At 44.2% G+C, this 17,451-nt stretch overlaps 1 protein-coding gene across 4 annotated transcripts in view; it reads right to left on the bottom strand.

The window, feature by feature from the left end:
- The window catches only part of TRPC7 (transient receptor potential cation channel subfamily C member 7), a 155,899-nt gene that overhangs the window by 91,718 nt on the left and 46,730 nt on the right, over window positions 1-17,451 (bottom strand). For 3 of the 4 annotated variants that reach the window (XM_037728659.1, XM_037728658.1, XM_037728660.1), the window contains exon 3: window positions 14,976-15,158. The exons of the other annotated variant lie outside the window; for it this stretch is intronic. In XM_037728659.1, coding sequence (XP_037584587.1) covers window positions 14,976-15,158 — 183 coding nt within the window. The remainder of the gene's footprint in view (window positions 1-14,975; window positions 15,159-17,451) is intronic. 4 annotated transcript variants of the gene reach the window in all.

Below are 17,451 nucleotides of genomic sequence, written 5' to 3'. Positions count from 1 at the left end.
ATGCTTTGCGAAGTTCTCGTGTCATGTTTTTCAGCTCCATCAATTCACTTATATTCCTCTCTATGTTGTTCATTCTCGTTAGCATTTCATCAAATCTTTTTTCAAGGTTCTTAGTTTCTTTGCATTGGGTTAGAACATGTTCTTTTAGCTCACTGTAGTTTCTTATTACCCACCTTCTGAAGTCTGATTCTGTCATTTCATCACACTCCTTCTCCATCCAGCCTTTTTCCCTTGTTGGTGAGGAGTTGTAATCTCTTTTAGGAGGAGAGGTGTTCTGGTTTCAGGTGTTTTTATCCTTTTTGCTCTGGTTTCTTTCTATCTTTGTGGGTTTATCCACCTGTTGTCTTTGTCGTTACTGATTTTCAGATTGGGTCTCTGAGTGAACTTCCAGTTTGTGGGTGCTGAAGTTACTTCTTTTTCTTAGCTTTCCTTCTAACAGTCTGGCCCCTCTGCTGTAGGGCTGCTGAGGTCCACTCCAGGCCCTGCTTGCCAGGGGATCACCTGCAGCAGCTGCAAAACAGTAAGGGTTGCTACCAGTTTCTTTTTCTGCTATCTTTGTCCCAGTAGGATGCCCGCCAAGTGTCAGTCTGTTCTCTCCTTTATGAGGTGACTCTTTGGATATACGGGGGTCAGGGAGCTGCTTGAGGAGACAGTCTGTCCTTTATTGGAGCTCAAGTCCTGAGCTGTGAGCTCTGTTCTTCATTCAGAGTTGCTGGGCAGGTACGTTTAGGTCTGCTGCAGCAGAACTCATGAACTCCTTTTTTTTTCCCCAGGTGCTCTTTCCCAGGGAGTTAGGGCTTTATTTATGAGTTTCTGTTGTGCTGCTGCCTTTTTTTTTCTTTCAGGGCTGCCCTGCCCAGCAAGGAGGCAGCCTAGTCACTGTCTGCCTGCAGAGGCTTTGTTGAGCTGCTGTGGGCTCTGCCCAGCTGCCGTGTGATCTTCCCTGCAGTCCTGTTTATATGGGTGTAGTTAGAACTGCCTTGGCAATGGTGGCCCGCCTCTGTTATGGTGGACTCTCTCTGTAGTGGCAGGTTGCCTTGGCAATGGCAGGTTGCCTCAGCAATGGTGGGCTGCTTCAGCGATGGTCAGACTGCCTCCGTAGTGGTCGAGTGTCTCAGTAAAGGTGGATGCCCCTTCCCCACAGAGCCAGGCCATCCCGGGTTCAGCTGTGCTTGCCGTGAAACTCTCAACCCAGAGCATTTTCAATTGCTGTTTTTTTTTTTTTTTTTTAATTTTGGTGGTGGAGGGGGTGGGACCAGCCGAGCCTGATCACCTGGCTCCCTGACTCAGAGTCTTTTTTTCTTGTTGTTGTTGAATGGTCGACCCTCTCCCAGTGTTCCAGTCTCCGGTTGAAAAGGTGCCAGGATCTCCCGTGCGCGACTCACTGAGCCGGCTGAAACAGCGGCGCTGAGATTCCTGGCATTTTTTTTGCCTAGGAATATCCTGGCCTGGCTCGCTATTTCAGATGAATGGGCGACTCTGCCGTTTCAGGGCTCCAATTACCAGCTAAGAGGGCACCTGGACCAGTGTCTTTTGTAAGGAGAACCGCCGTGCCAGGGTGCGGGCAAAGCAGCCGGGCGGGCTGAAACAGCCGCGCCCCCAGAACAGCCGTGCTGGCGACCCGTGGGGCTCCTACACCTGGGAATCTCCTGGTCTGTGGGCAATAAAAATCTGTCTGGATATGCGGTGTCCACTCACCCTCTGCACTTTCACTGGGAGCTGCAATCCTGAGCTGTTCCTAGTTGGCCATCTTCCATTGATCTCCACCGAAGTCTCAGAAATATATTTTAAAATGAATGCTTAACAGTAGAGAAAATATAAACAATAGTACTTCAATCTCCTGCTAGCATCAACAAAATATTTATAGAAAACATAGATAAATTTTTACATTCTACTGCTAGGTGAATCAAATTACAAAATTATTTACCCTATAGGTGTATATATGTGAATACATGCCTGCACATGGGAAAAATTGGAAACCTGTAAACAAATGAAAACAATTGACATATGGGGCACATGATTGTACATTGTTGTTTTCCTTTTAAACAGCTTCCTTATTTTTATAATGTTGTTGGTCCAATAAACAAAATCAGTAAAATCAGAAACACAAACTGCAGACATCATCTTCACAGCCCACATGCTAGCTGGCCTCCCCAGCCACACGTCCTGCCCCTACCTGGGGTTCCTGCTTTCCTACCTCAAGTTACCTCCTCTTCCCAGGCTTCCTTCTTCCATAAATCCACCCCCAGACCACCTACAAGTCCCTAAACATGATCACACCTTGGTGCGTCCCCCACTGCTTCCTCTGTCTGGAATGTCTTTGTTCCCCCTTTGCTTTTGAGCACTGATACCCCTTTCATGGCCTGGCTCAGAAGCCATGAACTTCCTCCTCTTCCATGATTTCCCACACCATTTTTGTCTGAATTAGTCTTTCCCTGTTTGATAAAGGGCCAGATTCAGATCTGTGTAATCTGTTAGGATGAAAGTTCTTGACAAACCAGGGCTGGGTCTTATTTATGTTATATTGACCACAGATGTAGTTGATAATAGGTATCACAGGATGATCCTCTCCTTCTTCAAGCTTGCATCTGCCTAGCAACATCTATCAGAAATGAGTGAGCATAGTAGTCAGACAATGATGCGTCTGATGGGTTTAGCAGGGAATAATACGCATGAAAAGATGAATTCATTTGTGATAAGCATACTTACTGCACAAGTATACATATATACTAAGTATGCAATAGTTATAAAAAGATTAATTTGTAATGCTTATACTTCTGTAATAAGTATACTTATTACCCAAATACACTATTATAAGTATACTAATCTTTTTCTAAATATTAATTTGTAATTTATTCAGAGGCAATTTGAAAACCAAATTATTAATAATTTTATTAATTAAGCTATATTTTGTATGTAAATGACTTTGTGGTTGTTATTTTTAAGTAAATTAAGGTCATTATTCATGTTCTGAGTTTCCAGGGACTCAGTGACAATAGTCATAGGGCCTCAAGAATGAGACAAATGATGTTTAATCCACTATCTCATCACGGGCTGCTTTCCTATTCATCTCATTTTAATCCTCAAGAGATCTCTGTGAGTTTCCTCAACAGCATTTACGAATGCATCTCACCTTGAATTTGGGATTTTTTTTTGTATTTTAGGAAAATGAAAACTGGAAGAAAACTCAGGTGCTACATGTTCATTTATTTATTCAATTTTTCACTAACTTAGAAAATATTTCTGAGAATCTTCTACTTGCCTGGGTCTGCTCTAGTCTGGCGATACATGGTGAGTTGCTGCCACAGAATTAAGGGAAACAGACAATAAACAAGTAAATAAATGAAATAAATAATATTCACTGCAAAAGAGAGCTCTGGGATAGACAGTGGCTGATGAGGGAGGAAACGACATGGTGACCACATTCAGATCGGGCGGTCAGCAGGTTGCTCTGAGAAGCAGGCTATGGACGTGAGACTCAGACACTGAGGAACCAGCCAGCAAAGATCTGAGGGAAAGGGATCAGTAATTTCCCTGGAGAGAAACTAGTAAATAGTGCTGAAGGAACAGAGGCAGGCAGTGCAGGTGGAGATCAGTGAGCAGGAGGGAGCTTGGTGTGAGGTGAGTTAAACAGAGAGGCAAGGGCCAGGTCACAGCACCTCGTAGGGCATGGTTAATAGTTGGAGTGTAAGTGTTTTAGGGAGCAAGAAGATGCTAGTGTTCTGCCAAGATCCTTTTTAGAAAGAAGGTGCACCCAACCCCAGCTACTGGGGACTCACAGAAACACCCTTCTCCAGAAATTCTCCAAAGCCAGTGGAAACCATGTTGCCCAGAAATGCCTAGGAGGTGATGCCCTCCCCTTGGAGCAGCCTGCCACTGATTAGTGGCTGGTGTAAGTGTACAAAAGGCCAGCTCCCTCGCCTTAACATGGGACAACTCTGTGGTGCTACTCACATTCCCAGGCTCCTCACCAGGTCAAGCTGAAGTTAGACTTTTCTGAAACCCTCTCTTAGCTTAGCTTCTTCTCCAGCCCCGTCCTACTTCTGCTCCTTTAATGCAGATTTCTCCTGAGGTCACGCTTTTGAAGAATCATTTGCAAACAAACAAACAAACAACAACAAAAACCCTTGTCTCAGGCTCTGCATCTAGCAGTGATGATTATTAGACTATGAGCTCCCTGAGGGCAGAGACTATGCCTGTCTTGTTCATGCTTAGGTGGAGGATTTAATGGGGGCCAGGACATGATATGATTACTTAAAAAAAATCAGGTTGGGCAAGGTGGCTCATGCCTGTAATCCCAGTACTTTGGAAGGCCGAGGCAGGTGGATTACCTGAGGTTGGTGGATTACCTGACCAACATGGTGAAACCCTATCTCTAATAAAAATACAAAATTAGCCAGGTGTGGTGGTAGGTGCCTGTAATCTCAGCTACTCAGGAGTCTGAGGCAGGAGAATTGCTTGAACCTGGGAGGCAGAGGTTGCTGCGATCTGATACCATGCCACTGCACTCCAGCCTGGGCAACAAAAGCAAAATTCTGTAACACAAAAAAAATTCACTGACTGGTGTGTGTGTGTGTGTGTGTGTGTGTGTGTGTGTGTGGGAGGAGGAGGATGGGGAAAGGAGAGGAAAAAGGTAGGTAGATCAGTTAGATGCTATTCTAATCATCCAAGCAAGGTATGACTGTGGCTTGGATTACATATATTAAAACATAAGCAAAAATTTTCATCTATAATTATGCTTAAAAAACTTCCCTTCTGTCAAAAAAATTTGCAAGTGACCTTAGGCAGATGAATGTTAAAAAAAGAGTAATGCATTATGGTACATAATAAGAGGAATACTTGAAAGATCAAATGCTCATTAAAACTCTAAATTCATATATGAGCATCTAGTAAAGAAATAATGAGATAGAAATGTGTAGATGGTCTTTAGCTGAGTTATCAGAGTTAGTCACAGGTCCTTGGGGAAGACTGTAATTTCTAAGATCCGTTTGACTTTGGGATAAAAGCGACAATTTGAAGATGGCTCTTGTTGTTCTTTCCACTTTGGGCTAGTAAATGCATCTGATTTACATCTATTTCTTGTGGGGCACTGGGGGATTTATGTTATTCCCTTGAGTACTCCTCAAATTCTTCTCTTCCTGTTAGCCCCCAAATCAGGATGTAATAATACTCAGGCTCTGACTGTCTTAGCAAGTGCAGCACAGTAAGAACAAAATGATAGCTATACAAGCTAAGTTTATAGCTTAGGAGACGAGGTAACCAAGAAGAAGAAAAATGCTTTAAAGGATTATCCTTTCATGTAACTACTTATGTATTGAAAGAGCTGAACAAAAGGTAGCAAAATAGGCAAAAAGCAATAGTTTTCTGTCCTGTTGCGATAACTCTTACTTTGAGGATCTGAAATACCTTTTGCAAATTCACAGTAGCATCTGCACATTAGGGAAAGTTATGTCAGGTGATTTACGGAATGTCTGAAGAAGGGCAAAGAGGAGCATCAGGCACTTTGTCCCTTTCCACCCTCTGAAGCTGAGCTGGCAGGGTGTGGATATGGGGCAGCAACTCAGGCTCATGAGTGGAGGGAGCACTTCTGAGACCCACTGTGGAAGCCTCAGCGATCTGAGCTCCCCACTGGAGGCAAAGGCCCCACTGCTTCTCCCTGACTGTGCAGGGCCATGCTGGAAGCTACTCACCTCTCTGCTTCATCTCTAAGACAACCAGGCTTATGGTTAGAGATGGACTACCACCATAAGTGGATGATTGATGCTTTTGACACCAATGGATTCCAACAGTGTTTGGCAACTAGTGGGCAACTACCAAGCCTGAACTGTTGTTGGAGCTTTCCTAAATAGCTGTTTTCCAGAGTGACAGACCCCAAAGGGACACAGGGTCAGCAGGGAAGGGCATGGAGATGGTGGCCCTATACTCTAGGGCCAGCCTGGAACATCATCTGGATTGTTTACATAGACTTTTAATCCCAAGGAGGAGTTACAGGTGCTTAGAGAAGCATTAAAGCCTCCAGCTTCCCACTGAACACGCCATCTATCCATTTACTGTATATGGAGGCTGCACATTGCATGCAGGGCGTGTACCGTTCTTAGCCTTCAGAGGTCAAGATGAACCAAGAGTCCACCATCCAAGAGCTTCATCTCTGCAAAATGTAGAATCATTCAAAAGCCTTTAAAAAGCACCCGCTGCTGTGCTCCCACCTAGAAGAATTGGATTAGAAATTCTGTGGATGTGGTCTAGGCTTTTTTTTTTTTTTTTTTTCTGAAATGGAGTTTTTGCTCTTGTTGTCCAGGCTGGAGTGCAATGGTATGATCTCGGCTCACCGCAACCTCCACCTCCTGGGTTCAAGCAATTCTCCAGGCTCAGCCTCCCAAGTAGCTGGGATTATAGGTGCCCACCACCATGCCTGGCTAATTTTTGTATTTTTAGTAGAGAAGGGGGTTTCATTATGTTAGTCAGGCTGGTCTCGAACTCCTGACCTCAGGTGATCCACACGCCTTGGCCTCCCAAAGTGCTGGGATTACAGGCATGAGCCATTGCACCCAGCCCAGGCATTTTTTGTTGACAAATGTAATTGTATACATGTATAGGGTACAATGGATGTTTTGATATATGTATACAATATATCCTGATCAAATCAAGCTAATTAACATATTTATCACCTTGCTTGCCTATCGTTTTTATGGTGAGACATTGAAATTTACTTTCTTACTTATTTTGAAATATATAATACATTTTTATTGATTATAGTTACACTAATGTCTAATAAATCTCGAAATCAATTCCTCTGTCTCTCTGAAACTTTGTACTCTTGATTGACAACTCCCCATTCCCTCCCTCCCCACCTTCCCAGCCTCTGATAACTATAATTCTACTCGCTTCTGGAGTTCAACTTTACTAGATTCCATATATAAGTGAGATCATGTGGTATTTGTCTTTTGGAGGCTGAGGCACTGGTGGTTTTTTGTTTTATTTTTTTACAAAGCACCCAAGTGGTTCCATTATGCAGGTAATTATGCAGCTAATTATTTTTTACAAAGCACCCAAGTGGTTCCATTGTGCAGGGGTTTTGGAACCCCTGGTCTAGAGAGATACAATGCATCCTTGGATATCTATAATCCCTGTTTTCAGGGGCTTACAAGTAAGAGGTTATAGCCTGGCTCCTGAAAAGAGCCAAGAGGTTCTCCGCAGGGAATTATTCGTCCCCCTGGCCTTCCTCCAAGAACATTAGAGACAGTATCTGGAGACGTTTTTGGTTAACACAAGCTGGGGGTAGGGTGCTACTGAATAGAGTCCAGGGGTGCTGCTAAACAGCCTATAATGCCCCAGGCAGTCCTCGTAGCAAGGAATTCTCTGGCCCAAAGTATTAATGGTGCCGGGGTTGAGAAACATTATTTAGTCTTTCTGCTTAGAAAACCAATGCGGCAAACAGTTTCCATTGGCTAATTTGTTATGCACTTACCATGTTCTAGGTACGTTGTGTTATAAACATTGACTATTGTTTATTAGGCTCTGAAATTTGTTCTCATTATATGGATGAGAAAATCGAGGCCCAGAGGTCAAATAACTTGTCTAAAGCCACATACTAGTAAGTGAAGGAGTTGGGACTTGAACACGTGCAGTCAGGCTCCTGGCCACAACACTACACTGCTGCCCAGCAAGTACTATTTTCCTTCTCCTGGGAGTTTTTCCAGGCAGAGAAGGGGTCACGATTTATATTACATATATACATGCTGGAATGATTCTTTCTCCTCTGAAGATTTGCTCCTTGAGAAAAGCAAAGCTTCCTTATGTAAAAGATAGCCCTTCTGAGCCAGGAGATTAATGGATATTGATGATTTTTGTGGCATATGGCCAGGCAAGAGCCACAGAAGTGCTTAGAGGAATCCCCAAAGTGGAAGATGATTGATGCTTTTGACACCAAGGGATTCCAACAGTGTTTGGCAACTACTGGGCATCCTGCAGTGCAGTTTGGGGTACTGCCTGACCAGCCAGACTGTGTTTGTGACAACTCTGATCTTCTTAACTCTGAGCATCTGTTAAAATGATGCCTCAGCAGGAAAACACAGTAGGAGAATGTCTGCTCAGGGCATGTGAGTGTGTGACTGGCCTCTCAGACGTCCTCTAGAAAGCCCTGCTGTCCTCAGGTCCCCTTTGCTCACTGGCCTTTCCTGCACTTTGTGCAGACAGAGAAAATGAAACAGAGCCCAGCAGTGGGCATCTGTCCTCTCTGGAGTGTTTCTACCCATGGTCACTGCACTAGGGAGAGGATGTCAGCCAGTTGTGCAGCTATGGCTGGCATCATTCTCTCTCTGAGCACATATTTAGGCCAGAAGACCCCTTAGGGCTGGAGCAGTATCCATTGTGTCTGTGAGGCCCATGCAGGCCAGCAGACTAAGGAACTCATTTTATGTTCCATATCTAATAGGCAGAGGACTTGAGCAGTCAGCCTTAACTGCTACCTGATAAGTTTCTTTTAATACTTGCATCTGCTAGGAGTCTTTCCAGGTAGAAAAATGGACCCATTCATGGCATGACTATAAAATGTGCACACGATGTTCATTTTTGGAATAAAAGGAGGCAAGGGACTTCTGATAGAGGTGCTGGTTTAACTTCAGGGCTAGTGGCAATGTGGGTTAAAACGGTCCTCCATCTCCTTCCCTCTAAGCTTGCCCTTTTCTCCTTGGCATTCTGCTCTGAGGGGAACTTTCTAAGTGCTGTGCCGTGTGGGTACATTTTGTGTGCTCCCAGCCTATGTCTGTGAAGGAATCTTGAAGTTGATGGCAAGGAATTGAAGTTAACGGAGGACACTGACTTTCTGTGGTAACATCGTTCGTGGAGATCTTCCACTTTTATTAAAAATGCAGTCTATTGCCAAAGAATTTCAATCCCCAGTCTTGGCAGGCCTATCAGACCTACTGTTCAGCTCCCTCTCCATCTCCCACAGATTTTTTTCCCAGTTTTTTTCCTTTCTTCAGGCTGCTTCTACCTCAGAGGGTGATACTGTGTCCTATTGACAGAGAAGTTGACGCTGTCAATAGGAACACCTTCAACTTTTCTCCTGTGGTAATCATCAGTGCCAGCTGCCAAATGGAGCCAGGATTATGCTTCCTGGTCCTTCTTGTGAAGGGGTGGGAGGCATGACTAACTCCACAATGAGTGGCAAACAGAAACAATGTGTGTCACATGCCGGCGAAAGCACGCCATTGCCGGGGTGCGATTTCCCAGAGCTGGATGACCGTCTGGCATCCAGGAAACATTTAAGAGGGTGGCTCTTCTCTCAGCCAGGATTCCTGAGGGAATTCACTTCCAAGATGGAAATAGGTTGAGCAATAAATAAACTCACTTTTGTTAAAAGCCGCTGTGACTTTAGTTTTGTTTGTCAACATAGTGTAACAGCCTATCCTGGCTAATATCTTGTCCCTTTCACCCAAAAAACCTGCTCCATCTTCACCCACCCTGTTTCATTTCCAGCCTTTTCCAGAGGAAGGGCTGTCTCTCTATCTATCCTAATCTTTACAACCACTCCTGATTAAGGTCCTCCAATGGCTTCCCATTGTTCTTTAGAAAAATAATAAAAAGATTAAAATCTTGAGGGAGGTCGACAAGACTCACACGGTCTGTCCCCTGCCTGCCTCCTTACAGACTCATCACACCCAGTCCTCCCAAGGCCCAGCTTGACCACATTCATCTTCTTTCAGTTCCTCCTGTACACCATGTCTCTTCTCACCACAGGGCCTTTGAACATGTGTTCTTTCTACCCAATGCCCTCCCCACCTCAGAGGGCACCTCTGAAGTTCCAGGATCTCATTTACTTTCCTAATGTTTTAGCTTTAAGAGCAAGCATCGGCTTTTCAGTGAGTGAATGAATAAAAATCACAGGGGATTTAAAAAAAATACAGCAGTGTGAAGAAAAAGGGAACTATGTAAGTGAGGGAGAGCTAGTGGGTCCTCTCCACCCCCTGCACTTTGTTCCCTCCCCACAGTCCTGCCCCAGGTCTTTACTGTATGTGATACTAGCATTCTGAGCCAGGAATAACCCAGGGAGCATGACAGAACCAGGAAAGGGCACCTCAACATTCCAGGGACTGGAAGGTTTGGGAGGAGTGGAGCTGCCTCTTCAGGAGAGTGATCTCCTCATTTGGAAGGAAAGATGGCTGGCACCATGAGCAGAGGCCCTCGAACCAAGCTGCATCCCAAGATGCTAGAACCAGGGCCGCCTGCAAGTCTGAAAGAGGTCATAGCTGTGAATGCTACTTTGCTCAGCTGGTGAAGGACTTAAGAGACTTCTCCCACTCCACTGCAGAGGCTGCTGCTACTACAGCCACAAGACACCTGTCCCATTTCACTCACTAGACTGGTAACTCTTTGATGGTAATCCTGTGTCTTATTCTGCTTGAGTCCTTGGAAGGCTGAGCTCAGTGTCTGTAGACCTCACACGTGGTGGCTAAGACAATTTGTCAGATGGAACGAATCACGCTTGTTGGTGATACTGCTATGCTTGCCTGATAATATATGTGCTTTCTGCCATGAAGTAATATATTTTGGAAAATAATATCTACATATTTTGTTTTTTTCCCCAGTAGTAGGCCTTTGCTTAGCAGCGTCCAAAAGATGCTCCTTTGTAGGTAGAGTTAAGGCCTCTCTCATGCAAAACAGGAATGTCTGGGTCTCTTTGCCCCACTCTCCTCCTAGGGGACTGATATGCACGAAGTTCTGTTGCAGTGAATAGGAGCTCTCACCTGATCCTCACTTAAGGCAGAGTGGGATCAGGAAGGAGGAGGGAATGGTGTAGGGGAAGGAAAGGAAAAGATCATCTCTGTAAGCCCAGAGATGAGGAAGCAATCTAGAGGAGAGAGAGGGAGGGATGAGAGTGTGTCTTCTGATAGACAATTTGGATAGAGTGCCAACAACTATCTTAGTCTCTGTTACGCATCACTAAGCACTGACCACATGGCAGACACTGGGGTCCCTCTGTGACTTCGTGACCCAGCCCAACTGGGCCTAAACTGGGATTCAGAGACTGATTGGGTTGGTTCCCAGTTGTTGTTTGGGCTGGAAGTTTCCTAAGCATGTGTTTAGAGTTGATATGCAGTGGAAGGAGAGGGCCTTTGAAAAGGATAGTTAGGCATGATTCCCGGAGGACAGAGACAGAGCTAGAGAAGATTGCAAGGTGCTTGTCTCTGCAGGACAAGGCCAGGTTTTGTAGAGAGGCTGCAAACCAGTGCTGGAGGGGTGATTTTCTTCAGCTGTGGAGCATAAGCAGAGTCCTGAGCTTAGGTATGACTCAGTATGGGGGTGGGTTGTATCCCTGCTTTTTCATGAGGTAAGCTTGGCTTCCGCAGGGACTGTGGCCTAGAGGGGCTGGGATGGACTGAGGTGGGTAAGAGAAATGTTCTAAAGTAACGTAGGCATTGACCGTGAGGGATGTGTGTGTTAATACTGCCTCATTTATACCTATCGGCTACTGAAGCCTGGGGATATTTGAGTAACTTGCTCAAGTGACCTGATTAATAAGTGGTTGGACCGGGACTGACTTCAATAGGTACCTCTCAGCTGCATCTCCAATACTGCTTCCCAAAAACCATGCTTGACATTTCAGATGACACACCCACCTGGGTTACTGAGGAGGCTGAGCGCCATCTTAAGGCAGAAGTCATGAGGAACAATCATGTCCTCACAATGCCTTTGATATTTTGGAAGGAATTTTAGGCTTTATGAATAATGTCCTTTCCCAGGGAGACATTTCTAGCATTCTCTGGGGAGATAACAAAGGACAAGCTAGGGAATGAGAAGAATCCTAGAGTTCCAAGAAAGAGAGCCACCACTGAATGATAGCAATGATGCTTTCTTTTAGAGCTGCAGAGAACTTTATAGATTCCAGAGCATTTCCTCTCATATCAGTTCATTTGGAAGTTCACAAACGCACAAAAAAGGCCTGTGTGAAGCAAAAGCTTGTATGTTCATTTTGCAAATGGGGAATGAAACTCAGAGAGCTTCAATGACTTGGCCAAGACCACATGGTTAGGAGAATCAGGCTAGAAACCTGGTCGTCAGAAACCCGGTTAAGGATTCCTTCCCCTTTACCAGGTGCTCCCTTCAACTATAGTGGGAGACTTGTCTTCATCTAATGGAGGCTGGTGCTGCTGTGACTCAGCCAGCCAGAGGTCCAGACATTAGGGCAATGCCTGAAGATAATCAAACATTCAAATGAAAGACACAATCCAGACTGCAGAACCAGCCACAGAGTAGCATCACCTTCATTCAGATCCTGGAATTTCATAGACATAGAGGCCGATTATAGATTAGTTTCCCAACGACTCATGCATGAAAAACTAGTTTCACCTGAGAAGCAGTCTGTGGTCAAGTAATACCCATTGTATCCTTCATCTATTAGGTAGTGATTTTTTTTTTTTTTTAATAGAGACAGGGTCTTGCTGTGTCCCCCAGCTGGTCTCAAACTTCTGGCATCAAGCAATCCTCCAGTCTCAGCTTCCCACAGTGTTGGCATTACAGGCCTGAACCACTCTGTAATGCATATTAAAGGCTCTATAATATCTTTAAGCAAAACAAACAAACAAACAAACAAAAAACCTGTTTGTGTTTAACTAAAGGTTTTCAAATTTATTTGGACACAAAATCTTTTTTTTTAAGGTAACACCTATTAGCAGCCCATGGAACTGCTAAGAACAATTTGTTTTCTTAAGTTGTTTAATTAATGGGTTGATTTTATGCCATGTGGGCAGAATCTTGAAGATGCTTTATGATTTTATACTCCAGCCTGAAGCCTCATACGGTATGTATCTATCTATCTGTCTTAGAAAAGGCAGTGTATGTATAAATAGGCCATGGTGCTAGTTATTTCATAACTTGAATATTCAGGGTTAGATTGTGCCCATGGAAGCATGCTAAAATTCATAAATTAAAAATGGAAGCCCATTGTAATATTAATAAGACTTTTGAATATTGGTTAGTTCTGGTAATTCATGAAAAATAAATGTCAAGGAGAGCTATGAGTCTGCCCTCTGTCTCATAATGGCATACAAGGTTTGAGAAAATACATCCTTTGGAGGTCATAGAAATGAGCAGGACTGACATTTTATGCAGGTCATCTATCATTTTCCTACCTATGGATTATAGCAGACACTTGACATTCATGATGGATTTCCCGAGACCTTATGGCTCCCTTAATTGACAAATACCACTGGAGCCAATCATTTCCCTCATGAAACCTTTTAATTCTTATTGACAGTATCATGATCATGGAGGGCTTCGTTTCTTCCTTCTCATTCATTCCCAGGGCCATTTTGAACTTGGTAATTGACAAAAGAGGACATGTAGTTATGAGGTGAGGGCCAGATTTCTGGATTAACTGAGTAACTCTACCCTCCATGACAGTTTTGCTAGGAGATTTGAATTTATGTTTCAGAGAAATGGTGAATGCCCACATGCCACGGACTGTTGGAGTTGTGCATAAATAGTCCAAACTCTGAATATAAATCTGCAAATGCCAAGCATCTTCTTTTGTCTGCTTTTTAGACACCTTCACCTTGAGCTGGGAGGGAGGAGGAAAATCTGGCTACAGAAAGGAAGAATGTTTGTAGTTCTGGGAACTCCAGCTCATTTTTACCACTGACAGACAGCTTCCACAGCAGGGTTTGTTTGAACCCCAAGGGCAAGGATATCTCAGCAGCTTCAGGAAGTGACTGCTATGTTTTGGTGAAAAGCCTCTGCAAGCTCTTGGGTTAGGCTAAAAGGTAAGTTTTCCTGAGCTGAGTAAATAGGATTGTACTGTACTTGAAACTGCACTCTGATTCTCCCAACTTCCAAAAACCCTGTGCTTTCTAATGTTAATCTCTAAGGTCACCTTTCCCATAGGTCATAGCTATTTTTCTTAAAATTTGTGATAATTATAATATCAAAGGGCAGGAAGATTTTATCAAACTTGGAACCTCTCCCCGGATGAATTTCACAGATATATATGGTTGTTGAAGGCACAAATTAAGACACATACAAATTAAGATAATCAGGAAAGAGAAGGAATGCCCAGAGACCAATCTGGGGCCTTTAAAAATACCATTAAGTTTTGATCAGATGAAAGAGCTGATAACATTAGAACCCCTCAAAGAGATTCAGCTCCTTTGCTTATGTGGAAAGCACATTGATATTTAAACATGTGGATCTTCGGAATGCTCCAGTTTTTATCAGGTTGAGTAATGTCATCTAACAGATTCTAAAGAAGATTCTAAAGAAGCTAGAGCAGATTCTTAAGAAGAGCAGATTCTAAAGAAGCCGGAGTAGATCTGAAATGGGAATGTAATTGACTTTTGCTCCGTATAATCTTAATCTGAGTAGCCACTACAGGTCTGAGGGCTACTGGTGACCACGGCCATTAAAGACACCTGGATGTCTGTGGAGGTGGTGGCATGAGCTTACTTTTGGGAAAGTCTACCTGAGCTTCTTTAGGGCTTTCATATGCCTTTGGAGTGCAATTCTTCTAAGTCTCCCAGAGCTGTTGATCTCATAAGTCCTTTACGCTAATACATTTTCTACTAGTCCCCAAGCACACTGAGGAGGCTCAATAAATGCTTTTGAAAGACATGAGTTCTGTTTCTCATGAAGACTTGGGAACAGGCTTGCTAACTGATAGAAGCCCTCGCAGTGACATTGTCCCTGCCAGTGGGTTGAGGCTGAAGATCTCTTCTGCTGTCCAGGCTCAAGTCCTGCTTAGGTATTGACTCTCATGCTTCTGCTCTCTCTCCTGGTGGGCTGGGGGTGAGGTGGGAAGGGATGTTGGAGGGGATCTGAGCAGCCCCACAAAGCTGACAGCTAGCTCCCTGTCTAGAGAGAATTTGGATGTCATCATGGTCACCTTGTGGGAACATAAAATACACATGAGCACAAAGCGAGACCAGCAGCCCTGCGAGGAGAGGCGAGGTAGGAAGACCAGGAGAGATGGGGGAGCTTACCTTCTTGACTTCATATTTAATGGCGAGTTTGATCCGGCTCAGACTCGGACGGTGGTGGTCGGACCAGACTTGAAAGTTCACATCACCATTTAAAATCGCTTCCACCTCTTCTGTGTCTCGGCACAGGTCCAGCACGCCCACTACAAAATCCTTGCATTGCATAGATAACTTCCTGTAATCGTTCTAACAGAATAAAGAGAAATCAGGGGTGTGTCACACCGAGCCCCGCAGATTGGCTTGCCTAGCACAGCAGTGTTGATCAGCAACTGCTCACCACATGTGAGCTTATGGAGCACGTTGGATGCACTTACTGAACACAGCGGGTTGTGCTGGGTGCAGAAGGCAGGGCAATTTCTCTTGACACGCAACCTAAAAGACATCTTCTCTAAGCCAGCATGTGTGAAGGTGTGGCCTGTGGGCCACCTGCATCAGAATCACCTGAGGTGCATGCTAAAGTTGCAGATTCCCAGGCCCCACTCCAGACTTACTGAGTCAGAATGCCTGGTGGTGGGGCCTGGGAATCTGTTTTTTAACTTTGCTCTCTAATAAGGTGGATGTCTGTTGCAGCCCATCCGGCGCTCTTTCAAAACAGCAGTTTTCTATGCCCAATTCTGAGTCAGTTGTGAGGAAGGAATAATAAGGACTTGAACTTTTAAGGCTGATGTAAATAACACTTCGCTCATTTACCGCCAACCTATATTGGTGACTGCTGCATATAGGAAATTTACTGGAAAGATGGCTAATATGCTACAATTGGGAAAAAATATGCACAGGTGTGCTTTTTCTGTTCCAGAAAATGTGCTTGTAAACTATAAATTTAAAAATCAAATGTAATTTAACAGTATCTTTTCTTACTAGCAATCCTTTTGTATGGCAAATCATGGCTCCTTAAATCACCTGCCTGTTGAATAAACATTTTCAACCCTGTTGAGCTGCTCCCAGATTTCTCTCATCCTTTCCCTAGGTACACCTTTCTTAATATATTTGAGAGGCTAACTTCCTTTCCTAGTGACATGCCAACGTCTCTTTCCCTTAAACGAACTGCTTACGTTTTAGATAATGATCCAAAATGTTGGACAAAGAATGTTTGATGTTACTTCATTCCCCTCCTCCCCAAAAATACTTTCCCCAGAGGACTCCTTGCTGGTTTCTTAGTTGAAATGAGTCTATTCAGAAAGTACACAGAGCCAAATGTCACTTTTAATGTTAATCAATGTCAACAATGCTCAGACTGCTAGATAGCAGCTGGCAAACAGGACTGTGGTTGTGCTTTTCCAGAACATGGATTCCTCAGCCAATAGGTGGGAGCTGGACAAACTGCAGAAGCTCAGCCATTTTTCTGAGTTAATGATTCTAGTCTCCTTCCAGGGTTGCTGTATCGAAATGTCACTTTGCATTAGAGAAAGAGGTAAGTCAGTGATTGTTTACTGGGAAGAGGAAAAGGATCAAGAAAATATTTTCAGATGAGAGTCGCTGCCCTTCATTTTTATATATAATTTAGGTAGAAGAAAGGAGTTTCAGAAATTCTGGGTGGAAAAATGACCTCTCGGCTCAGGCAGGTAAGAAACTTGAGAGTTCTAGGTTTTGGTACCAAGCACAGAGCTGGTCTGAAGTGTCAGGGTTGGAAAAGCCATGTTCTGTGTTCTTCTGCCATTCATTCATCCGTTCATTCATTCATTTATTCATCACTGAGAATCTACTATGTAGCTGACAATGAAAAATTAGCAGCGAACAAGGCAAGTCTCTGGGTAATGTGAGGAGGTTTGAGTTCCACCCTTAGGTTTGCACAAGTGCAAGGCTAAATGAAACTTGCTCAGATCTTTTCCTGGCTAATATATTCCGCAGAGTAGTGCTAAGCCAGAGGTAGGAGGCTTAAGGTACACTGGGCTGAGCAACATGGACAAGGTGAATCACCTCACCACATGGACCCATTCAACTCTGGCATCTTCTCTGTGGCAACTCAGGATCCATTCCATAACTTTATTACCCCTTTCCTGAGAACAAGGAACCTCTGAATGTTAATGCCTGTTATCAGTAAAACAGACAGTGCCCTGTTGGCTAGAGCATAACTCATCCCTTGATGGAAACTCCTGCCTAGAGCTGAAGTCATGGGTGGGTATAGGAAAGGAAGCGTAAAAGACTTGAGCCAGCTCTTGTCCCAGGCTCCCCGTGTTGGAGTGAGTCAGGCTGTATTTCCCAGAGCTTCCTCACATGTCTGGGTTCAGTGCAGTTCAGAACAGAAGGTGACACTTCATTAGAGACTGTCACTTCCCTGGGCTTTTTCAGCCAGCCTGCCATCAGTAGGGGAGGCAGCAGAGCAGCCAAAGCAGGTAATTTGCATTTTGCCTTCTGCGTTAGGCATTTGGGCTGGAAAGCAATAAGCCTTGTGGTGTCTGCAGATGGCTGGAGGGGATAGAGGGAACTCATCCTTGCCAGGAAGAAGGAGATGACATGGACATGAATGAAAGCAGAGAGG

Source organism: Cebus imitator, unplaced genomic scaffold (assembly GCF_001604975.1).
Source record: "Cebus imitator isolate Cc_AM_T3 unplaced genomic scaffold, Cebus_imitator-1.0 Scaffold274, whole genome shotgun sequence".
NCBI classification, from domain to species: domain Eukaryota; kingdom Metazoa; phylum Chordata; class Mammalia; order Primates; family Cebidae; genus Cebus; species Cebus imitator.
Note: the sequence above shows the minus strand (reverse complement) of the source record. Positions and strands in the feature narration are given on the sequence as shown.